Source organism: Anser brachyrhynchus (assembly GCF_964034855.1).
Source record: "Anser brachyrhynchus genome assembly, chromosome: 2".
In the NCBI taxonomy this organism is placed as follows: Eukaryota; Metazoa; Chordata; class Aves; order Anseriformes; family Anatidae; genus Anser; species Anser brachyrhynchus.
Genome location: NC_137695.1, coordinates 67068665 through 67094319, shown reverse-complemented (window position 1 = coordinate 67094319; position 25655 = coordinate 67068665). Strand labels below are relative to the sequence as shown.

The 25655-nt window shown below is 42.8% G+C and overlaps 1 protein-coding gene and 1 long non-coding RNA gene across 10 annotated transcripts in view; one reads left to right on the top strand and one right to left on the bottom strand.

Moving 5' to 3' along the window:
- The window catches only part of FBXL2 (F-box and leucine rich repeat protein 2), a 59352-nt gene extending 41581 nt beyond the window's left edge, over positions 1–17771 (bottom strand). For 6 of the 9 annotated variants that reach the window (XM_080580114.1, XM_080580117.1, XM_080580119.1 and 3 more), the window contains exon 1: positions 17565–17771. In XM_080580114.1, the coding sequence (XP_080436240.1) occupies positions 17565–17567 (3 nt within the window). In that variant the 5' untranslated portion in view covers positions 17568–17771. The remainder of the gene's footprint in view (positions 1–17564) is intronic. The other 3 variants (XM_080580121.1, XM_080580123.1, XM_080580122.1) reach the window with 1 other exon arrangement.
- LOC308189743 lies at positions 2–11306 on the top strand. The gene is made up of 2 exons (XR_013946565.1): positions 2–7267; positions 8155–11306. It is a non-coding gene; the product is annotated as an uncharacterized lncRNA (long non-coding RNA).
- Positions 17772–25655: the final 7884 nt, after the last annotated feature.

Below are 25655 nucleotides of genomic sequence, written 5' to 3'. Positions count from 1 at the left end.
AAAGTCATTTAGGAAGACCAACAAAAAAAAATGCTTTTAGAGAACCTTTTAACCTTCTGCTTAGGTGTTTAACTCTTAAATTACCATTAGCGCCATGTTTTCAACATGTTATTTGGTATCCCTATAAATTATTTTAATAGGCACAATGCAGCCACACCCACTCATACACTTGGCTCTTTCCTAGTGCTGAGATTTAGCCACACAAAGTATGTGGAACTTTGTAATCATTAAACAAACACTAAGAAACACACCCCATGAAGTATTTTAGGTAGCAGTAAAAGTTCTAGCAATAGCAAGACACATACAAATATGCACTGGTTGCACAGTTCTAAAAATGTCCTGTTTACAGTGTACACTGTAAATTCCATGGCCCAGGTACATGAAGATGGAGAAACTGCAATAATCTAATGATTTAAAGAATTTACCGCCACATATGGCAATGATCTGAAAGCAAGACAAGCACCTCAAGAAATGCTACAAGAAAAACAGAAAATGCCTCTCACCTAGACCATCTTATTACCAACATATCTCCCAAGAAGAGATTCCATTCCGCCATCAACACATACCACATACTGGATAACTATAAGCTGTGCTCCTTGGTTAAAAAAAGGAAAGCTCAACAACAGGTGGTTCTGAAAAAGGTACATCAAAAAAGCCAAATGCAAGCATAACTCTGTCCATAAAAACAGGGAAGTCAGCAAAAAGTACACGCCTGGGAATTCTGAAATATCTCCCCCAAAATATTGTAAGATTAGAAAACTGGAATTTCCTTCTAGCTGCCATTAGAACCTTTTTTTTCTCTCCCAGTATGTTCTAGGCTGATGTCAGGTCTAACTGCATACCACTGTTTCTCAGTTTTGTATTGCAGCAAAAGCCACTTTTTGCACCTCCGACCTCTGGGCAACAAACAGGCTATCCACACATTTAAGAACAGTAAAACCGTAAACTTTCAACAGGACCAGCAAGATTAATCAGACTTCTTTTTCCTGCAACTGGAGCAACACAATTATTAACAGACCAACGGCTGTAGGGTTTCAAAGCTTACAGCATATATGCATACGTGCTTCAATAGGACAACTCTACTTCCTCCTGAAAAGAAAAGATACGTGCTTGGCTTTAAGCAGTTCCACATGGCTGAACGCAGGTACAGGTTGTCACTGGTTTTACTTTACACCAATAGCCATTGCTGCTGCTATTTTCAGCCTTTATGCTCTTATTGTAGCACTTATTCAGAGAAAGGAGACATATGCCATCCTCACAGAGCTTAAGATCACCAAGTTGCTGGAGGTGAGGGTGATATACTTGTGCATTACAAGCAAAAATAAGTCACAAAAAAAAAAAGTTACCTCTATAAGCGCGCACAGTCTGTGGTAAAACAGACAAGAGAACTTACATCTCATTAACTCTGGTCCAATATCTGCACATTTAGTATCACAGACCACTAAAAATCCTTAATCATTCAACATAATCATTCTGCAGTTGCAGAAGCTTCCTCAAAAGTTTTGATATCCATCTAGAACATACTTTCCATTTATATGCATAAACATTTTTTAAAAAAGCTACTTTGCAGACTGTTACTAGTTTACTAGTATGCCATCGCTTTGCCAGCGCAAAATCTATTATTATACTACTTTTATTTATGCTGTACACTCCCATATGTACAATAACATGGACATATGCTCACTATATGAAGATGACACAGCATTTAATTTCATAAGACATGAGCTATTTAATGCAACACTATTTAATACAAACAGATAAAATGTGTGCTCAAGACTACTGGTATTTCCAGCTACTAAACTCCTGCATTAAAAAGCTAAAGCACTACATAACATAGCACAGATTTTTGGGACTAGTAAGTATTTTCCACTTGTGGCCAGGGTGAAAATCTAAACCTACAACCAGTCTATACTTCTAGCAGCTCTTATGGGAAAAAGACTTATAATCTCTGTCTATGAAAGGTATCTTTGGAATTTAAATTAAAGCTAGACTTGCAGACTGTGGTAAATAAATGACAGTAGACATGACCCATATGCTTGCATTTAGAAATCCAAGTTAAACTGAAGAAAATGCAGCTTTTACTACTGCTTATGAGGAGCACGCGACTTGCCCTCCACACAAAGTACCATGCCTGCAAAACAAGCTGCAGATGAGGCAAGAAACGGATTCAAAGCTGTTTTTTAGTGACGTGGACAGTGGGATCAAGTGTACCCTCTGCAAGTCTGCAGATGACACCAAGCTGAGTGGTGCAGTTAATAACCCAAAAGGAAGGGAAGCCATCCAAAGGGAGCTGAACAAGCTAGAAAAGTGGGCCCATGTGAACCTAAGGTTCAACTACTCCAGGTTCAAGGTGCTGCACCTGGTGCATGCCAGACATGAGGACAGACTAGGAGGACTCATTGAGAGAAGCCCTGCAGAGAAGGACTTGGGGGTTCTGGTGGATGAAAAGCTCGACATGAGCTGGAAGTGAGCGCTTGCAGCCCAGAAGGCCAACTGCATCCTAGGCTGCATTGACAGAGGGGTGGCCAGCAGGTGGATGGAAGTGATTGCGCCCCTCTGCTCTGCCCTTTTAAGGCTCCACCTGGAGTGCTGCAACCAGGCCTGGGGCCCCCAGCACAAGAAGGATGTGGGGCTGTTAGAGTGGGTCCAAAGGAGGGCCACAAAGATGCTCAGAGGGCTGAAGCACCTCTGCTATGAAAAGAGGCTGAGAGAGCTGGGGCTGTTCAGCCTGGAGAAGAGAAGGCTCAAGGAAGGCTTTATAGTGGCTTTTCAGTAGTACTCAAAGGGAGCTTACAAAAAAGATGGAGAGCGACTTTTTACTCAGGCAGATAGTGATAGGAAGGTTTTAGTTCTCATTTTAAACTAGAAGAGGGGAGACTTAGATAAGATGTTAGGAATAAATTCTTCACTCAGAGGGTGGTGAGGCACTGGCATAGGTTGCCCAGAGAAGCTGTAAATGTCCGATCCCTGGAAGTGTTCAAGGCCAGGTTGGACGAGGCCCTGATCAACCTGGGAGGTATCTCTGCCCATGGCAGGGGGTTGGAACTGGGTGATCTTTAGGGTGCTTTCCAACCCAAGCCGTTCTGTGATTCTCTCAGTTTTATGTGCTTGTGTATACACTAGCTATAGTTATCATATCAAAGTATTCTTATGGAATATTTAAATAAATGAAAAAAAATCTTTACTTCTTTACTCTGAAAAAGTAGATCGGCCTCTAGAATGATCCTGCATTTGAATCTCAGAAGAGAGGGAACCCTTTAACGCTCTGCAGTTTCAGTTTTTTGCCAAATGAACAGCAGGCATGGGATAACTGAGGTTGTCGTCTTCTAGACAGAACATAAGGGGGCTGATTGTGTGCAACTGGTGTCAAAAAGAGAAGGTCAATATCTATTCCTTTTTTGAGGATTTCCTGATGATCTGAAACTGCCGTTAATCACAGAATTTGCTAATGAAGTAATAACCCTGTGTACATATATCTATCATCTCTTTGAAATAACTAGCACAGTCCTATGACTTTTTTGCTTGATTTTTATATCTTGACTTTGCTAATTTTCTATTTAAAAAAATAAAAAATAAAGCCAGTCAAGGAAGTGTTCATCAACTGCTGTGAAAATATTCTAATAACCTTGAAAAATATGACTTACTTTTCTTTAGTTAGACAGTGCTGACAACAACATGCCCTCAAAATACCTGTCCAGTGTTACAAAATAACTGTGGATGCAGAAAGAATATTTCTTCTTTCTTTGCTTTCACATTTGATAGCAAGTTTGACTGTGTTAATGACAGGGTACATAAAACCCTAGAAAAGCATGCTTCAAACTGTAAAAAAACATGAAATACAACAGAAAAATCAGTGCAGAATGAAAAAGGAGAAGTGACACTGAACATATGTAACAGAATATTACTCTAAAACCAGCTCTGGATTTCCTGTAAGCATAAGAGATACAGAAAGTGTCTACATTCCGACAGGAGTTCAGGAAACAAACAAAACAAAACATGCAAGGGAAAACTGTAACTGTGCTCTACCAAAGCCTGTTTTCCACAGCTAGTTGGTTATTAGTTCAATCCTGGGCCATTTCTCACATTCCTTAACTGACCTCTTGCTTTAGTGTCTTCATTTTACTTTTGTAAGACTGGTTACAATGAGCTAAAAGCTGAAGATTTCCTTAAAAAATTACCTGATTGATGGCTCATTTCCACAGAGATACTTATGGATCTCATTTCCAGTGATATAAGAGTAGACGAGGACATTCAACCTGCTAACTTTTCAAATCAAGTTATTTTTGAGATTCTGTTCTTTAATAACTTTGCTCATTAGAGTGTTAAAGTAAGCATTTTTTTTAGTAAATGTAGGTTTGACAGAGAGGAAGTCTTGAGACCCCAAACAACACCAGCGAAAAGACAAACTGTCAATAGGGTTGAATTATTTACCAAGTCAGTAACAAAACCAAAGGGTGGGTCACTGTCACCAAAGGAGACAGCAGTTTAGAATTAAATCCATTCATTTCCCTTCTCCTGCTGTTGACACAGCAGACATCCTAGCTAAGCTGTAAGTATTTCCATATGTAAAAAAGCATTGAGTCTTTCAGGTTTCTACTGGCAAGAACAGGATTTATTTAGTATTATTTATGCAGTAATAGGCATCATGAGAACAAGATGCTTTAAAGGAAAATCTTGACAAGATTAAAATCGAGGTTTTACTCAGGTTCCTGATGTGCAGATCTGTGTTACCCAACACAAAACCCACCAACTTGCTGCACATCTCTCCTCCTCCGTGGGAACACCCAGCTATTGCCTGAGCCATTTCACCTTCACCATGCAGCTGAAATTGCCTCTTGCTAGAGAAGGAAAGCCAGCAGATCAGAGTGCTCATAAACTGCTCCGGGTAGCAGAGCTGAAGTCATCAATGGCATGCTAAAAGCTCTCCATTTAACTACAGGAGAAAAATGGAGGATGAAGAAGAAAAGCAAAAATAATCTTCCTTGACTAGAAATTTAGGGTTACCTCATGTTACGCTACAAAATGTTTTCCAATGGTCAGGGAATTGCTGCTAACTGGTGCTTCCTCTAGAAACGTGCAATTAATGCACTGGAAATGGCAGATGAGCAGACTCATTCAACACGAAGCAAGCAGCAAAACGTAACTGTATCTAGGCAACAAAAGCAGGAGAATGGATGTGCACTGCTAACGGGACTGAAACAAGGGATATCAAACAACAGCTGATGGCACAGCACTTCTGTTCAACTGGAAACCACTGTAAAGCTTTCTTTATAACCTATCAAATTTAGGCACAAAATTGAATCTCAAAAGGTGATGCCATCTCAAACCATGCACATCTACAGTGGCAAACTATTTTTTTTTTTTAATTATTTTACATGAACACGCAGACGCTGTCTGCCACCCAGGCTCTTACTCCCATGCTCTGCCTCAGGCTTTGACTCTATGCACTTGGAAATCCCAGCTGTGCTGCTCTGTCGTGGCAGCTAACCACCTTTTCCCCTGGAACCCACTACCTGAGCCCAGCAAGCTGCCTTCAGCAGGCTTTCAGCTCCCTCGGCACTGCCAGATACCTACTGCATCTTTCCTCTTCCAGCACTGTGACAAACTGATGGATCAAAAGCCACCGACACCTCACATGAAAGCCTTTTGCTCTTGTGTTGGTCTTATAAACCATCACTGCTCACCTTCAGAGAACAAGATCAAACACAGCCAGGAATATCTCTCTGCCTTTCCAAAATGCCTCACTGACCTGGGGCTGCCCATAAAGGCCATACTGCCTTTAAAGTCTCCCCACAGCGAGCTCTGTCCGAGATAACAAAACCTGCCAGGCAGAAGCAGCTGGCCACACTGCCCACTTTGCTGTTTGGTTTGCTTCCAGAAAAGCCATCTTTCTTGTTTTGCCAGCGCTGGTATTCAGAGCACATCATTCACATTTCACTGGAGGGCATCAGTCTGGCTCTGCAAGGCCCCACTCTCACTGGGTGACAGATGAAGGTCACTCACGAACGTCAGTGCTCACCTCTGCAGCCATGCAGCTCTACCTTGGCACCTTCAGCCACTCCAGCTCAGCTGCCCCTTCGCACAGACCTAGGGGTGCCTGAGGTTGCCCCATCCACCTGTTCACAGTTGGCCAAGTAGCTGACAGCACCCTTTCCCTGTGGCTTTCAGAAGTGCAGCCACTTTCTGCCAGCTGTACTTGGAAATCACTGATCAAGCTTTCTTAAGAGTATGGCTTCTCAATTGCAGGCAGCCAGGTTATTAAGGCCCAACAAGTTAGTGAAACTTATTAGCTGAGCTGACCTGACCATCCTTGTAAGCAAGACTCACCTTCTCTCCTACAAAGTCACCAGACAGAGCAGTTCTGCTTAGGGGGAAAAAAAAAACTGCTTAAACAGTGACAAATTTGGAAAAAGCTGTTAACTGTATGTCTGAACATTCTTCAAGTATATATAAAGAGACAGCTGAAAAAATAGGTTTGATAAGGTTTTGTCCTCATCTGCTAAAGCATAGTTCTACCTCCTAGACATATGCTGATTAGTAAATCTTCTCTCAGGAGGTTTGTGTTTTTTTGTTATTGGTTCCCTATGGGAACAGAAATGTTGTTTTTGCAGTGTTACATTGTATAGAAGGAAGGAATGTGGTATTGAGATATGCTTACAGTGATAAGAAAGCTCAGCAGGTGACCTCCTAAAATGCAGACAACCAGACTCCTTAGAGCAATCAGGCGAAAATCACTATGTTAAGTCAAGCCAGATAAGGGGAGAAAACATTACCATCTCAAAAACAGGCCGGAAACTGAAGGCCAGGCATTGTCTGTGAAGCATCAGATAGATTGTGAACCTGGATTACCCACTCCAGTGGGGAAACAGGGGAGGGTCCTGTCATCAAAAAGTATATAAACTGTGTTTTTGGAACTAGTAGGTGTGCTCTCCTGCTTGTGGGGCGCCCGCCATTGCAATCACAAAGAAATTACTACTTCACTGAGATCTTCGCCTGAGCCTAAGTTATTGGCTACGGAGTGTTTCTCACAATTTGGGGGCTCGTCCGGGATCCAGTCACCTACCAGGGAGCCCCACCGCCGCAGCAGCAGGAAGGCATGCCCCGCTGATTTCAGCGGTCCTGTGCATCAACGGTGGTGGTTCTGCAGAGAGCTGACAGAGGGCCCGAGACTGATGAAAGAGGCAGGATCCGTGAAGGAGTGGGGAAGGGAACAAGGTAGGCACTCCGGGTTTGAGAATTGATCCGGTAACTCTGTGCACAGACCAAGGTAAGAAATATTAAGTATTGCCTTGGGGGTCGGGTGAGACTCTGTGTGCCGTGTGATTGAGACGTACTTTTGTACGGAGCGAGTGTGGAGTCCTGATCTGCGGTTCCGTAACTCCGCGAGGGGCGCGGTCGGAGACGGACGAAGCGTGAGATAAGGGAGAGAAAGGAAGAGTCTCAGGAAATTTGGTGTACGGTAACCCTTGCACGGGGAAGTGCTCGGAAGTACACCAGGGAATCTGGTAAACTCATAGGTGTGCAGTAGCCCTTGCACGGGGAAGTGCTTGGCAGTACACCCCCATTTTCCAGAATAGGAAAAATGGGAAATATGAGTTCCAGGGGACAGGGAGATATCCCTGGGGGAGTGCCTACCGAAAGTTCTTCCTGAAGAATGATAAGAAATTGGAAAAATAATCTCAAAATTAGAGATGATAAAAAAAATGGTTAAATATTGTGTATTAGTCTGGACAAAAGAACCAATTAAGGAAACAGCAGTATTTTGGCCAAAATATAGGCCTGATGAAAATTCAGGCTTTAAATTTGTGTGTAAACAATAAGATTCCTTTTTTTTGGAGGAGGAGCCAAGTTATGCTCCCTATAATCCTAATATTGCACCGGTGGCAGCAGCAGTCGCTCCAGGAAAGGAGACAGGGACTGCAATTAACACTGTCCCTAGAGAACAGCGTACTCTAGGCTCTGGCAAGAATTAAAACAAGGTAGAAGAGGTACTGAGAATTTTGCCTTCCCTGATACTAACAGTACTAGCACTAACTGTGTATCCTCTTAAGTGAACTTCCCCCCCTCCTTACCAGCAGAGAGGTTAGGAGTTTCCTAGGACCTAACTTATACTCTTGGGGGGGGGAATTATGTATATAAATATGTTGTTTACAGGGAAAGAAATGGGAATGATCAGGAGGAGAGCTGCTATACAAAAATGGGAAAGAACTCATCCTCCAGGACCAGGGGTAATACCGGCAGGGCAGAAATAACCACTTGCCGATCCTGGCTGGAAGAATAATAGTGTGCAACACAGAAATCATATGAGAGACTTGGGGTCAGAATGAGAAAGTACTTGGGGATGAATCCTGAGGACCCGGTATCCCAAGGGCTCTTGAAAGTTCATTTTGTGATTGAAGCCTGGCAAGATACACAGAAAATGCTCCAGAAGGTGGGGGGATGTAGTGAACAGTCACTGGGGGGCCCTCCTGTGGGAGGCCCTGAACGTGTGTGTCAAGAGGGGAGATGAGAAGGAAAAGCAGACAGTGAAACTAATGGTATTGACAGTGTAGCAGGTAGGCAGAGGGTTGGAGAAAGAGGAAGAAAATCTTCAGGGGGAGTAAGGGCTATTGAAGGTGTTAAAGGTGTGGTATGTAATGTTTGACAGAGCTGTTTTTTGAATGAGTTGGGAAAGTTGAATGAGCAGGGAAAGAGGATGTAGGCATTATCTAAGTAACAGTCTAGAAGTTGTGGTATATTTGCTGTGGTGTTTAGTCAGTTTCCCAAGTATCGAGAAGGGGGGGGGGGCGGGGGGGGCAGCCTGCTCCACCAGGGGCCTCTCCACAGGCCACAGGGGTCTTCGGCTCCAGCACCTGGAGCGCCTCCACCCCCTCCTTCTGAGCTGACTTTGGTGTCTGCGGGGAGGTTTCTCACTCCTCGCTCTCCCAGCTGCTGTTGAGCAGCAGGTTTTTGTTTGTTTGTTTTCGTGGATGTGCTCTCACAGAGGCACGGACTGTGTTGCTCATGGCTTGGCTCTGGGCAGCGGTGGGCCCCTCTGGGGCAGGATGAAATTGTCCCTTATCTGCTACGGGGAGGTTTCTGGATTCTCCACGTGGGGGGCTGCCACTGCAGCACCCCCCCAAACCTTGCCATCAAACCCAATACACTGGGGCAGCTAGGTCATCACTGGCCTATAAAGTATCAGGGATTAAATTAACTAATGAAACCCTAAAAAGTGATGGGGGTAGAAGGGGCTGGGATAACAGTGCCACCTTTGGGGGATACCAAGCTGAGACTAGGGGATAAAATGATCTCTGGGCAATTATTGTATGTACCCAAGGCAGGGACTAACTTGTTGGGAAGGGATTTGATGATGAAATTGGGCATTCAAATAGTAAATTGTTAGACTGGAATAACAGTGTTATTAATGGAGTGCTCTCAGAGCAAAGATATATTCACCTCTGACTGGAAAGACTCTGAAGTGGGGGCGGAAACAACAATACATATGGACAGTTTTACCTCAGGGGTTTACAGGGCCACCGATTTATTTGGGCAAAGTTCTAGAACAGATTTTGGAGCAATTCCAACCTCCCAAGGAGGAATTACTGTTACAAAATGTGGATGATCGTTTATTGTCAGGACAGGAGAAAACAGTTGTGAAGGAAGCTACTAACAAGCTATTCAGCTTTCTGGGAAAGCAGGGCTTGGGAGTATTGAAAAATAAATTACTATACATAGAAAGAGAAGTCAGGTATTTAAGGCATCTAATGTCTGAGAGAAAACGGAGAATAAATCCAGAGAGGATTCAGGGAATTGTTGAAAACTAAGAAAGAACTAAAAGGTTTTAAGAGAAAGATTTTTTTAAGGAATCAGGAGCCACGAAGTCAGAGGGAAAATGGATACTCCCTGATGGGAGAGAAATGCTGAATAAAGCACCAACGAGGCAAATATGATGTTTTACATCAAGAGAGTCATTGGGAGATGCAAGCAATGTATGATGTTGTGCTAAGAAAGTATGTCTGTGTAGGAATATACACTTTAGTGAAGCAAATGTGCAGAGGATGTACCATATGTCAAAAGGCAAATAAAAAGGTCATTTGTAACTCACCTAGAGGGGGACGGAGCCAGGGATTCGACCTTTCCAAAGTAGACAGGTAGACTTTACTGAGTTACGTAAAGGAGGGAGATTTAAGTACTTGTTTGTCCTAATTGACCACGTGACTGGATGTGTGTAAGCTTTCCCCTCCGTATCTGCCACTGCAAGCACAGTGGCTAAGGTATCACTGGAGCAAATAGTCCCTAGATATGGGATAGCTGAAAACTTTGATTCAGATCAAGGAACTAATTTCACTTCACAAGTACTGCAAGGGTTAATGCAGGCCTTAGAGACTGGGATTTTCACACCCCCTGGCACCCCTCCTCTTCTGGGAAGGTAAAGCGAATGAACCAGACACTAAAGAAGCAATTAACTAAGTTAGTGTTAGAAAAAAACAATTTCCTTGGGTAAAATATTTACTTTTAGCACTCCTACAGGTTCAAACAGCACCGAGAAACGATATAGGAATTTCACCGTATGAGATGCTGTTCGGATTACCCTATCTGGGCAGAAGGGATGAGATACCACAATTCGAAACAAGAGAGTTTTCTTAAGAACTGTATTCTGGGGTTGTCCTCTTCTTTGTCATTTCTCAGGACCCGTGGGAAATTGGGTCCTGATTCAGACCTGGAAAGGATCAACTCCGGCCCGAATGGGAAGGACACTTCCAAGTACTACTAACCACTGAAACAGCCATAGGAACTGCGGAAAAAGGTTGGACTCACTATACTCGAGTGAAGGCATCCATTGACCCTAGTACCTGGGAAGCTGTTCCTACAGAAGACTTGTTGGAAGCTGAAATGAAGAGAAAAATCTCATAGTGGACTCTGAGCGGGATAAGAGCTTGCAATTGTAAACTAACCTTTTATTTTCACAGGTAACTAATGAGTGTGACTTGTGATTGAGAGAAAGGACAGACCTATAGTGAATTGAAGTGTTCCCAAGGGGGGGTTGTTATAGTAGTAGTGTATATCTTATTCTTTGTATTGATAGTTATTTAGAAACCTAAGGTTTAAAAATAATGACAGGGAAAAATCAATTATTAATTTTGTTTCTAGTGATTGTAGGCCTCAGAGAAAGCCTTGGTCAACTGGCAACTTGGAAAAGGCATGACCAGATAATAGTAAGATGGGATACCCCGGAGAAATATGGGTGAATGTGACAGAGGGTTATGTACCACAATCTGTCATGTTTGATGCTTGTGAGGTGTTAGCTTGTGGAGATTTAAATGCCCAATGACAACTGAGCAGAGACAACAAATAACTGGGAGAGGCCCAACAGCCAGATCGAGAATAGCCGTATGGAAACAATCCTCTATTGCCATCAGAGAAAGGGAGAAACTCAAGGAGAAAACAGGAGAGAAAACAGGAGGCCCTCTTTGAAATGCGGCAGTTCAAACATTTGAGATTGAAACAGGGTATGGGGATGTGAATGCCTGGATAGAATGGGTCAAATATACTGTCCAGAGTCTCAACCATAGCAATTGCTATGCTCGTGCCTCGGGATGACCGATTGCCCAGATAGTGCCCTGCCCATTGGGGTGGACCAAGGATTCCCAGGGGATGCGATGTATGATTGCATTGTACCAAGAAAAGACTGCCTGGGGAAATGAGGCCTGTAAGTCTCTCTCTTTGCTATTCCCTTCCTCGCATGATAGCAATATCAGGGTTCCCCCTGTATTCTCCACAGCTATAGGTAACCATACAGCTTGCCTCTCACGGCAGGGTGTGAGTGCTACCTGGCATCTGGGAGAATTTGCCTTGTGCACGAGGACCTTGAATGCTACCGAGGACTTGATGGGAAACTATTCAAGACTTGAGATTCCCAGGGCAGATCTCTGGTGGTACTGTGGAGGGAAGATCTTACGGTCCACCCTACCATCTAACTGGGGAGGCACTTGTGCACTTGTTCAATTAGCTATACACTTCACCCTGGCATTTGAAAGAGAAACATCACAAATACCCAGAAGAAGTAAAAGAAGCTTAGGAGTATCATTTGATGATAGAGCGTACGTAGATTCTGTTGGGGTGCCTAGAGGAGTTCCCGATGAACAGGAAGCCAGGAATCAAATTGCTGCACGGTTTGAGTCACTGTTCTGGTGGGTAACAATCAATAAGAATGTGGATTGGATTACTTATATTTATTATAATAAGCAGAGATTCATAAATTATACAAGGGATGCGATAAGAGGAATCGCTGAACAACTAGATGCCACCAGCAAAATGGCTTGGGAAAACAGAATAGCATTAGATATGATGCTTGCGGAGAAAGGAGGTGTGTGCATGATGCTGGGCAACCATTGTTGTACTTTTATCCCTAACAATACTGCCCCGGATGGCACAGTAACTAGAGCATTGCAAGGGCTTACCATCCTTGCCAATGAATTGGCAGAAAACTCAGGAGCAGACACTTCCATCACAGGATGGTTGGAATCTTGGTTTGGTAAATGGAAAGGAATGGTAGTGTCCATATTTACATCCTTGATTGTAGTAGCAGGAGTTTTGACAGCCAGTGGTTGTTGCATTGTCCCCTGTGTAAGGGGACTTGTCCAGTGGTTAATTGAAACTGCACTTTTGAAACAAATGACCATGGATCCACCACCCTACTCAGATAAGATGATGATATTAGAGGAAATGGAAAGCAAAGAAAGTGAAGAAGAGGAAGACATCTACCAAATTACATCTTAGAGAAAAATTTTGCAAAAATCAACAAATTATAAAAAGAGAAAAGGGGGGAATTGTGGGAATAGAAATGTTGTTTTTGCAGTGTTACATTGTATAGAAGGAAGGAATGTGGTATTGAGATATGCTTACAGTGATAAGAAAGCTCAGCAGGTGACCTCCTAAAATGCAGACAACCAGACTCCTTAGAGCAATCAGGTTAAAATCACTATGTTAAGTCAAGCCAGACAAGGGAAGAAAACATTACCATCTCAAAAACAGGCCGGCAACTGAAGGTCAGGCATTGTCTGTGAAGCATCAGATAGATTGTGAACCTGGATTACCCACTCCAGTGGGGAAACAGGGGAGGGTCCTGTCATCAAAAAGTATATAAACTGTGTTTTTGGAACTAGTAGGTGTGCTCTCCTGCTTGTGGGGCGCCCGCCATTGCAATCGCGAATAAATTACTACTTCACTGAGATCCTCGCCTGAGCCTAAGTTATTGGCTACGGAGTGTTTCTCACATCCCCCCTCCAAAAAAAAAAAAGTTTTAATGACTACGTATTTCCTTTTGTTCATTTGTCCATATATTTGTCCATTACTTCTCTGTTAAGGTTATGATCTTCCAAACAAAAACAGTATACAATGAAGCATTTATAGATTATTGCTTAAAAAATAAAATGAAGCCTTCAACTGAAGTAATCTGTAGATTTGATTGTCCAAGTGGAACACAGGGAAACCCATACCATCTACTCCGCAGGTTTCAAGAGCAACAGACCTATGGCAGAAAATTCAAGTCGGGCGGATGAAGCACTTGTTGACTGTAGCCCACCAGAAAGCTAAGGATGCATCTTTCAGATTCTGTATCCTTCAGATTTGGTGTCTTTTTTTTCTTGAGCAAGAATGTAACAAATCCCTTCTCAAGCACCAAACAGACTCAAATACAGTTTGCAAAAGCCTAAATTCAAAATAATCGAGAAAGATATTTCCCTTGGTGCATTGACGTAACTTTGAGATTCTAAACAGAAAGACTGAAATAAATTCTTAGGCAGCTTTCACCGCAACATCATTCACAGGGACTGCTTACTCATTAAAATTCATCTATTGACAAAAGTTATCTATTTGGTTTCACACAGCCTTCACAGAATCATACTGTAATAAACATTTAGACATTCAGACCATGATATATTTTTGGAAAATCATTGAGAGAAAAGCTGGTATCCATTTGCTTGAATGCACCAGTATTTGGTTATGGACAGCCATTCTGTTTCAGCCATCCAAATTTAATCCACATCACAGATTCAGAGCCCTTAGGAGTACACCTTTCAAAATTCCAGCTCTGAATCATCGTGTCAATATATAGTTGTTTGTAGTGCTACACATATGACTAGTTTTATTCCCAGTCTCCAGTATACTAGCCTGCAGACACGCTGATGTCAGTACCAACTCTCCCAGTGTGCAAACCTAGAAATTCTTCCACAGGTCCATTTCTCCAGGAGTTTCCACTATTCTAAGTTGGACTGATGCAGCCCTTCCTCCAACCACACTACCCATATACAGAAAGTCAATTATTTTTTCCTATTACGCTAGCTCAAACTGTAAATGAAATTATGGCTTAAGTCCTGATTGCATGGTTGAAGCTGAATCCCTTCCTCTGAGCACCTGAGACACAGATTTTGAACACTGATTTCTTTCCCCAAAGACAACTGCTCTTCAGAATTATATTAGAAGATATAGTTCATTACAGAAACGAAGCTAAAGCTTCTACAAAGCTGTTTTAAAGCAGCGCTTGATCTGCATTGCAAACACTATGTCAGAACCCATGTTTTTCTTACTATTGAGTGTGAAATTTTTGTTCCAAAGAGCAAACCTCCACTAGGCAGTCTCCCTCAAGTATGAACCAGAAAATAAATATGACAAGATCTGTGATGCCACTGCACACACCATGTAAGTGGTGTATGATTAATAAAAGCTTTCGGTTACAAGAGACAAAATTATGTAGCTCTTCATGATTACATGCAGCAATTATGTCTGACTTCAAAGGAAATAGCGTTACAGTAGCACTTGCAAAATACTTTTTTAAACTGCTCCAAGAAAGGTAAAAGGTTAAGACTTAAAAAAGCTGGACATTCACTTAACTGTTAGTATTTCCCAAAGCTTACAGTCCTTGAATTTCTGTAGAAATAAAATATCCTTGATACTTTTGTTTAGGAAGTATGTTACAGACATGTTCTGACCTACTCGTATGCTCAGACATTTTGGCCCTTAATATTTAGGTAACTACTACATGACATCAAACAGTGATCCAGAAAGGCCTTTCCTCAGTGAAGCTCTGACCTCAATTTTAGCATCTGAGGACCAAAAAAACTTGACATACTGGTAGAGTTTCACATTTATGCAGACTTGATGATGTCTTGGGTCCTTATTGATTTAAATTTACAGAATATACTGGTTAACCAGTTGAAAAGTAACCAAACCCAATGAAAACAGAGCTTCCCATTTCCTTCTGCCTGAAGGAGAGCAGAGGAAAACACTGTGACAGAAAAAGAGTACCACGAAGTGTAGCCAACATTTTAAAATTTGGTATCAGTCTGTTGCCATTAAGCTCTTGTGGACTACACAGCAACAGCTCATGGTTTTAAGTAATCATAAGAGTGCAGGCCCAGAAATTTCCAGTTTCCAGCTCCAAGCCTCATCTCGCATGACTGCAGTGTTCTTCCAAAGCAAAGATAACAACCCAGATGGAATCACTCAAGAGACTGAGGGGTATTGAAGGGACAGCAATAGGGCTGCCAAAAGCATGCACCTTACAGATGCCAGGCTTTCTTTTCTTGGGCAGGTTAAATAACATGTCCTTAAGCACCAGAGACTCAGATGGCATTTGCAACAGCCTAAGTTCAAAATACCTGAGAAAGGTACTTCCCTTTGACCATTCAACTAACTCAGTGACTGACCAAAAACACCGAAACTGATTCCACGGCAGCTTCCACCACAACATCATTCACAGGGACCGTTCATCTCATCAGAAAAATAATCCATTTGGTTCCAAGCAGTCTTGCAGAACCACACTATAAGCACAGATTTTCAGACATTTATAGCATGGCATACTTTTGGAAAAATCAGTCTGAGAGAAGAGTTTGATCTTTAACAAACCATCAGTAAAAAACGCTCAAGCTCAAGAATAACTAGTTTCAACTTTAAAAGAGATATATAAGTAATTTCTTGATCCTGAAAAATAAACATGGGTTTGATGGAGGAGGAATTCAGATTGCTGTGAATTTTAAGTCCACCACTGTATTCCTGTAAAGCCTGATATATATCTTCTGTAACAGTGGATTCAGACACACTGCATTTTAAAGAACACAAGCCTGACCTGCAACATTTAGAAGTTACTCTCTGCTTCTTCACAGAAGCTTTACAAACAATTAAAATATCCCACGTTACAAAATTCAAGTGGGAAAGCTGTTTTGCAAAAACTGACAGAAGACTGGACTCCAACCCTATCACAAACAGGTCAAGTCGTTCAATATACCTTGTCCACGTATGTCCAGATAGTACTGTAACCATTTTTGCATTGTGCTAAAATGACAAATGAAAGAAGAAGAAGAATTTATGGAGTATACAGATCACCTTCCTGAAACGTTTATTAGAAAGAATACAAATGAATGTTGCGCCTATTGTCTAAATTAGCTCCGGGCTACTGTCTAAACTGGGAGAGAAAATTCTGTGATTACACAATTTCATATGGTTTTGTTATACTTAGCGTACCCCTTTTAAGTGCATGTCTGATTCAGGAAAAAAATACTACTAGAACTATCAGGCAAGTTGATAATTTACATGAAACTGATGCTGTTATTCTGACTTCTAATTGACAAAACAGCTGAAGTACTGTTAATGTATAGCTTTCTGCTGGCATTCAGATCAATATTGTCACCATGCCAAGATTAGTACTACTTTCCTACACTAACCTAAAAATAGTTATGCTTCAGTGAAAATTTGACTTTTCGTTTCAACTTTCCACATCTGCTAACCCCACATTCTAATTTTAACTAAGATCACTAAATATTTGTCTGCTGTCAAAATAAGTGAGCAGTAAGCCAACAGCCTTTCTGATTTGTAGAAACACTGACACTTCATATATTAAATGTTGCATGTTAAGTGAATGAAATAAATTCCTTCCTCATCTTCCTCTGAGTAAATGGAAAATATTCACTCGTGTTTGTGATATACTTCATAAAAACCATTTAGTTTGTTGTTTTTCAGTCTGTAATTTTCCCTAACATTGGCCCAGGAAATAAATTCATTTCTATTTGGTTTACTTCTCAGATACTCCCCATCCCAGAAGCTCCATCAAGATGTGCGGTGACATACCAGTGGAAAGTAGGGCACATCGCTAAGTTGCACAGTAACCACCTCACCAACACCACACCACCCGCAGCCACGCTGCTGTTTACTCTCCCTTGTAGCAGCAGTAGCAATTTCGCCAAACCTCTACCAGGCAAATCCCTCCACCCTAAAAACACGGTATGACACAGTAGCACGCCCACCCTTTTGATTCCACCTCTAATTAGCTATCAAGACTGTTTTGTATTTTGCTCATGTTCAAAATACCTGGGCTGGAAGCACAGGAGCCCAACCAAGCCTTTACGCAGAGGCAGCAGAGAGGCGGCAGTACCTCAGGGACCCCCTTCTTCCCCCCTAAATTCTGGCACTTCACCCCACACCCGCCGCAGAAACCCTCTCGCTCCCCCCCCTCGGAGCCCTAACTGCGATCCCCTCCCTCAGGGCACCGCGGCACACCCCCCTCACCCCGCCGCCCCCAGACTCACCATGGCGGCGGCGAGGCCCCGTTGTCCTGGCGACGCGGAGCCCCGAGGACGGTGCCAGGTGCAGCGCGCGCGCGCGCGCACCCCCTGCCTGCCTGCCTGCCTGCCTGCCTGCTCGTCCTCGTCCCCGCCGCCGCCTCCCCGACCTGGGGTTGGGCGCGGCCGCCGCCGCCAGTAGGAGCACCCCACGTGACCGCCACCGCCACCGCCCCTGCGCCCTGAGCCCGGGCCGCCCCGCCCCGCCCCGCCCCCGTCCCGGTGGCCGGCTCCTCACTCCCCCTACAGCCCCAGGTGGCGGGCGGAGGGGGGCGCGAGATGGCGGGCGGTGTCGGGGGCGGTGAGGGAGGGTTCCTCATGGGGTAAAATCCCATAGAATATGGGAGAGGGAGGGTTGTTGCAGCTGTCTGGCAGCGCTGCTGGTCATGTCCCAGCTGTCTGCTTTCCTCCAGGTCTGCAGGTGCTCCCTGCTCTTCCAGTTTGTGGGTTGGGATGTGAAATGGCTGCTGGAGACACATTCAGTCCCAGGTGGTAAACTGGGACCTGGGTGCGTGCTTGCTCGCCTTGCAGCCACGCGTGTGGAAAGCTGAAGGTGATAACATCTTAAATTGCTGCAGCAGTGGATCCACAAAGGCTCATCTGTCAGAGAGCCAAGTGCTTTAAAGTAATGCATGCTGTCAGTTGCCTCTGCGAGCACTGCATAAAACCACTATCAGAGCCAAATACAATACTGTTAATAGCACACTTATAGGTTACATCTGTTCAGTGGTCACAATACCGCATACAAAATCGAGGAGATGGGCAAAATTGAGGAGAAAAACTTATCCCAGCAGTTATTGTCTGATGTTGATGCAGTCCTGTTGAAATAGAAGTGGCCATGGTAGAAAAACACAAGTTTGCTGTTTGGAATGAAATGCATTCATTCCTTTAAAGATGAAACATTCTGGTTTGATTAACAGTAAAAATGGTTTCTTATGAAAGTGTCCTATCTCAGAACCCACCAGTAAACGGTTGGTACATGCACATACTGTGGGAATAAAAATGTTGTTTTTGCAGAGTTACCTTGTTTAAAGGTAAGGAATGGGGTATTGAAATATGCTTGCAGTGATAAGAAAACTTAGCAGGTGACCTTGTAAAATGCAGACAACCAAACTCCTTAGAACAATTAGGTGAAAATCACGGTGTTAAGTCAGATAAGTGAAGAAACATTACCACTTCAAACAGTAAAAAATGTCAAAAGAAATTTGAAATTTAACAGGCTGGCAACTGAAGGCCATACATTGTCTGTGAAGCATCAGATAGATTGTGAACCTGGATTACCCACTCAGTGGGGAAACAGGGGAGGGTCCTGTCATCAAAAAGTATATAAACTGTGTTTTGGAACCAGTAGGAGCACTCCTGCTTGTGGGACTCCCGCCATTGCAATCGCGAATAAAATTACTACTTCACTGAGATCCTCGCCTGAGCCTAAGTTATTGGCTACGGAATGTTTCTCACAATACCATTTGTTGGCACTTCTCTGAATCAACTGTCTCACTCTCCAGATTTTGGAGAATGACCTGGTTCATGCATACAGTTGATCTGGTTTGTATAGGAGGGAAGAAAGCCTCAGAAATGTGAAATATGTATAAACAATTTGGACATGTTCAGCTGAATTGCAGAAGGCCTAGACTAGCAGTTTCTATATTCCATTGGTTCACATTCAAAAAAAAAAAAATTATCACATGATTTCTTATATTTTTTTAGTTCAACGTGAATTTCTGCACTCTATTATAAAGATGGTGATAGATTATCCTATCACTGCAGTGAAAAGAAAGCAATTTAGGAATCAGAGTTGCAGCAACCCGAAGGAAAAAAAAATTATATTTTACAAAAAAAGAAGTGATATTGCAGGATAATAACTATCTTTTTTTTTTTTTTTTTCTTTTTCCAATGAAGTGGGGTTCAGAATAATTAGCCCAATGGGGATCTGTTTAAGGCAATATTGTTAGTGTTGGGGAGAATCGAATGGATGTTTTATTAATGTTTCTTAGGTGATGGGTCATACGGTATAATTAAGCATTGTTAAATGTACTTACATTATCAATTAATCTATGTATACTGGAAACTTAGGGAGTACACTGAACATTCAAATGAATCGTTGAAGGGGAACCCTGGGAGGGAACAGGTACAACCTGACCTTGGATAAGGGCCTGGAAATGCTGAAATGAGTTGAAGCAGAACCAAGGAGCGGAGGGAGCATGCGTCGAGTGAGAAAGGTGAAAAGTTTAGCGGAGAGGAAGACTCCTTACTTCATCTGGACGACCACCTGGACGACCACCAGAGTGCGCCACGCATGTGCAAAGGGGAGGGGAGCTAATTAGAATGGAATGTGAGGCTGATGTTGCAACCTGTAATGAATATGTATACCTTACGTAATGTTGAATGTATAAATAATGGCTGGGAAGTAACGGGACTTGAAGCCAGATTTGGGCACCTGCCCCGGCTTCCAGCGCTGAATAAAGCACCTTCATATAATCACTTGGTGGTTATGTGGTTGCTACGCTAACATTTTGGCGACCCAGATGGGACAGCGTGGGCACTGCTGAGGCGGATCGTGTCTCGGTTTCGCTCCAGCCGGCACCGAGGGATTCTCGGGGAGCAGTCGACCACGACCGACCTCCGCTGCTCACGACGTACCACTGGAGTGGTAAGCAAAGGTGCTTTCAACTTTGGGTATTCGGTACCGATTTGGTTGGGAAAGCCTGCCGGTCAGACGCGGCGAAAGCCACGCTCGGTTGGGCAGGGAGCTCCCGGGGTAAGCCTAGGCGCCGTCCGTTAGACAGAGCGAAAGCTCTGCAGGTTCGGCATTGGTAATTGTATTGGTTTGTGCTGAAGGGTCAGCACCTGGTATTATTGGTATGTAGTAAGCACGCTGCTGCTCCGGCAGCTTCTGGGAAAGCGTGCTGCTGCTCCGGCAGCTTTTGGGAGAGTGTGCTGCTGCTCCGGCAGCTTCTGGGAGAGTGTGCTGCTGCTCCGGCAGCTTCTGGGAGAGTGTGCTGCTGCTCTGGCAGCTTTTGGGTTGTATCATAAGCTCAAAATGAAAAAGATCAAAGGAATTCTGGGAAAAGATGTACCTATCCCGCGGACATCCCCGCTGGGGTGTTTGCTAGCACACTGGAAAGAGGGAGGTTTTGGTCAAGAAATGCGGAAAGGAAAGCTGATTGATTATTGTAATATTTGGTGGCCACAGTATAAACTAGAGGACCAAGAAACTTGGCCTGAGAATGGAACATTGCAATATAATACAATTTTACAATTGATGCTATTTTGCAAGCGGGAAGGAAAATATGATGAACTGCCATATGTGGAATTATTCTTTTATTTGCGCCGAAAGCCTGAATGGCAGCATGCTTGTGGCATAATGGTGCTTAAAGTTTCAACTGAGGAACGTTGTTGTGCATGTACTAAGGAGGGATGCTGTATACAGCATCAGGCAATAGAGAATAATAAGTATTATGGGGAAATGAATAATGGAAATATTGATTTGGAAGTTGCGCCGTCGGCTCCGCCGGAAGAGCCAGGACAGGGAGGGAAAAGAGAAAAGGAAGATAGCAGTAGTGATGGAGAATCCCCGACTTTAGTCTCCCCTGTGTCACATAGGACCCGGCAACAGCGAAGGGCAGGAGAAACTATAAATGAACAGAGAGGGAAAATAATCGCTCCCCTCAGGCAAGGAGTGGGGACAGAAGGACCGGTATATGTTAAGGTGCCTTTTTCAGCTGGGGACTTAATGATATGGAAACAAGCAGCCGGCACCTACAGGGAAAACCCAGATAAAGTAGCCAGGGTAATGAAAATGATAATTAAAACCCAAAATCCCGATTGGGATGATCTCCAGGTGATCCTGGATACTTTGATGGACTCGACAGAAAAAGACATGGTATTGCGGGCAGCCAGAGAGAGAGCCCGAGAAGATATATGAAATGGATTAGTGCTTGGAAATCTAGATCAAAACTTCCCCACTGAGGATCCCCAATGGGATTATAACACAGGGGATGGAATAAGGAGGCTGAAGAGATATCAAGATTGGGTACAAGTCGGGGTACAGAATGCCATGTCCCGGACCATAAATTGGTCAAAATTGTATAATGTCAGGCAAGAAAAAGCGGAATCACCTTCCGCCTTTTTAGAGAGATTGAAAGAAACTGCTAAGAAATATACAGATTTAGACGTAGAGACTGAGCAAGCTAAAGCTCAATTGGCACTCATTTTCCTGGGACAAGCCCAAGAGGATATTAGGAAGAAATTGCAAAAGTTAGAAGGTGCAGATTTGAGAAATTTGGATAGGCTGTTGGAAATAGCCTGGAAAGTGTATAATAACAGAGAAAAAGAAACGACAAAAAGGCAACAACAGAACTTATTAGCAGTAATTCAAGGGAGAGAACATGCAGGATTAAGGGGCAGGGGAAGAGGAAATATTAATGGTCGAGGTAGAGGAACAGGGAGAGGCTACCCGAGCTCAGGGGGAAACCGGCTGGGTCTTAACCAATGTGCCCATTGTAAGGAGGAGGGTCATTGGAAAAACGAGTGCCCTCTCCGTGGACAGCTGATCGTTGGTGGGGGAAATTCGTTCCGGAACCAAGAAGCAGCTAGGGCGATGGTTCTGGGGGAGTATAGTAGCTGACTAGGAGATCCGGTAGCAGAAACTAAAGAGCCCTTGGTAAAAAATTCAAATAGGAAATAAGGAAGTAAAATTTTTAATTGATACAGGGGCCACATATTCAGTGCTCAATAGATTAAGTGGTAAGATAGGGGAAAGGAAAACTACTGTTGTAGGTGCCACCGGGAAGGAGGAAATACGGCCGTTCTTACAACCCCTTGATTTACGGTTTGGAGGTAAAGAAATTACGCATGAATTTTTATATGTACCAGAATGCCCTATTCCTCTTTTGGGATGGGATTTGCTAACTAAACTAAACGCTACCATAATGTTTGAAGATGGAGAATTGATTATGAGAATCCCGGAATCAAAAGTGGGACAAATATTAATGATTAAAGAGAAGGCTGTTCCTCATATTCCAAAAGAGGTAGAAAATGCAGTAATGCCTGCAGTTTGGGAAACGGATGTGCCTGGAAAATCAAAAGTAGCCCAGCCAGTAAAAATTGAACTTAAGGAAGGGGCACGACCGGTACGGATTAAACAGTACCCATTGAAGCCAGAAGCTAGGCTAGGAATAGTAAAGATTATAGATAAATTTCTTAGCTACCACATTCTGGAGGGATGCAAATCTGAATATAATACCCCAATTTTCCCAGTAAAGAAACCTAATGGGGAATGCAGGCTAGTGCAGGACCTTAGGGCAATAAACGAAATAACAAAAGATATTCACCCAGTGGTGGCTAATCCTTATACATTGTTAACATCTGTAAAAGAGAAATATAAGTGGTTTACGGTAATTGATTTAAAAGATGCCTTCTTCTGCATACCCATTGACAAGGATAGTAGAAAACTTTTTGCTTTTGAATGGGAAAATCCACGGAACGGACGAAAGATGCAACTAACCTGGACAAGGTTGCCTCAAGGATTCAAGAATAGCCCGACCCTCTTCGGCAGTCAACTAGCTAAAGAAATAGAAGATTGGATTAACCAAGGACAGATTCAGGTACCAAAGGATCGATACCTGCTGTTACAATATGTGGACGATATATTAATAGCTACCGAAGGAGAGTCAGAATGTATTCAGGTAACTATTGATATTTTGAATCAATTGGGACTAAATGGGTACAAGGTTTCTAAACAAAAGGCACAAATCGCGTGCACAACAGTAATTTATTTGGGATGTGAAATTTCTCAAGGACAAAGAAAATTGGGAGTTAACCGAATACAAGCTATTTGTGAAATCGCCGAATAATGAGAGTCCTTACTGGGAATCACCCAGAACATCCTATCCCACTTACTCCACCCCCATCCTATAATACTAGCGTTAACAAGCAGGTATGAAGGAATCAATAAGATAATAGACTAACGAAGATACATTAAGATTATGCTTACTAATCTCTATATCAAGCTATACTCACTAACCTCTACTAACCTGATTCAACCTAATAGTAATGAAAATACTTGCTCTTGGTATGAGTGAAGTATTTTCAAAGGGGGGAAATGTTAGTGTTGGGGAGAATCGAATGGATGTTTTATTAATGTTTCTTAGGTGATGGGTCATACGGTATAATTAAGCATTGTTAAATGTACTTACATTATCAATTAATCTATGTATACTGGAAACTTAGGGAGTACACTGAACATTCAAATGAATCGTTGAAGGGGAACCCTGGGAGGGAACAGGTACAACCTGACCTTGGATAAGGGCCTGGAAATGCTGAAATGAGTTGAAGCAGAACCAAGGAGCGGAGGGAGCATGCGTCGAGTGAGAAAGGTGAAAAGTTTAGCGGAGAGGAAGACTCCTTACTTCATCTGGACGACCACCTGGACGACCACCAGAGTGCGCCACGCATGTGCAAAGGGGAGGGGAGCTAATTAGAATGGAATGTGAGGCTGATGTTGCAACCTGTAATGAATATGTATACCTTACGTAATGTTGAATGTATAAATAATGGCTGGGAAGTAACGGGACTTGAAGCCAGATTTGGGCACCTGCCCCGGCTTCCAGCGCTGAATAAAGCACCTTCATATAATCACTTGGTGGTTATGTGGTTGCTACGCTAACAATATGAGAGGCAAATGTGGAGTAGATTTTCCGTGGCCCAATATCAGTTCTTATTTGATCAAAAACGTGGGAAGGAATGGAACATTACAGAATAGATTTGAACCAATATTTTCTGTATAAAAGGCTGTAAGAAAGAAAGTTCCTTGTTTCATCCCTCAAGGAAGAGGAGGCTGCTATGTCTTTGCCACCTGTGTATTGGCTGAAGATGTAGAAGGCTGAAATCTGTATCTTTTGATGGAGGCCAGCTAAGGATGATATAATGCTTCACCTACTGACTTTCTGGACTGCTCTTTTCCTTCTTGTCTGTATCGTGGCACAACTTGAAAATTCAATCCAAGAAAAGCTCACTCATAAAATCCTCTAGACAGCTTTCAGTTTTGACAAATAAGCGATTAGTTGTGGAAAGACTTCAGAGATGTGTATACAACTTGGTCTCTCTTCTCCATTTGCCATCTGTGGAATGTCTCAGTATACACATTTGAAGCGTTAAGAAAATATATCCATGCATAGTGTCCTGTTTTCAACTGAGCCACTGCATGATGAAAAAGGTTTTATTTAAAAATTCACATCCAGCTCTAATTTTAGCATTCTTTAAAAATTATTAGGTTTTTACTTTGCACTGGTCATTTTAGAATGACTGGTTAACTAAGTTATTACTGATACTTTCTGATATTTTTTAAGCTGCAAACCTACATTCAACAGCTTGACCTTTTAACTTAACTTTCTGAAGTTTCTCCTAATTGTTCTAGACTCTCATTGAATGCTGACCCAATTCCCTTCTTACTTACCTTTTTAACAAACTTATATAAAAAGAAATGTAAAACGGTTTAAGTACTTGTCAGAGAAAATGAGCAAATGCCAAACATAGAAGGGTGGGTTAGTGTGCAGAAGTGAGTAAGATCTTGCAGAAAAGGGGGCTGGTTCTGGAGGTTGTTACTCTTCCTAAACAGCAGCTTTGAGGCCTCTGAGCTGTTATGTCCTGCATTAGGTCCTATGGCCCAGAGGAGACTTTCAGATTCCAGAAGGTCATTGCAGAGACTGAGTAGCCCAGTGTTGCAAACTCACTTTTATTTCTGGATTCCTGCCTCTTCACTTATGCTTTCCCCAAATTCACTAGAAACCACTAAAGGTTTCTTCATGCATGTTGTTTCCCAACTTTGCCAGACTGCAGTAACAGAGTATTTAATGTTCAGGAGGAAACTTGCCATACAGTAGTTTCCTCTGCAGTGGTCTTTTGATTGCTGGACTCCCCTGGGTCTAGAAGTGGCTCAGTATTCTTTGCAGTGGGCTTGTGCCCACTATGCCCATCTATGTAGAAATTTTTCCAGGAATTTGGCTTATTAGCTGAAGGAATTTGGTTTGAAACTAGCTAATTACTTGACATTACTTT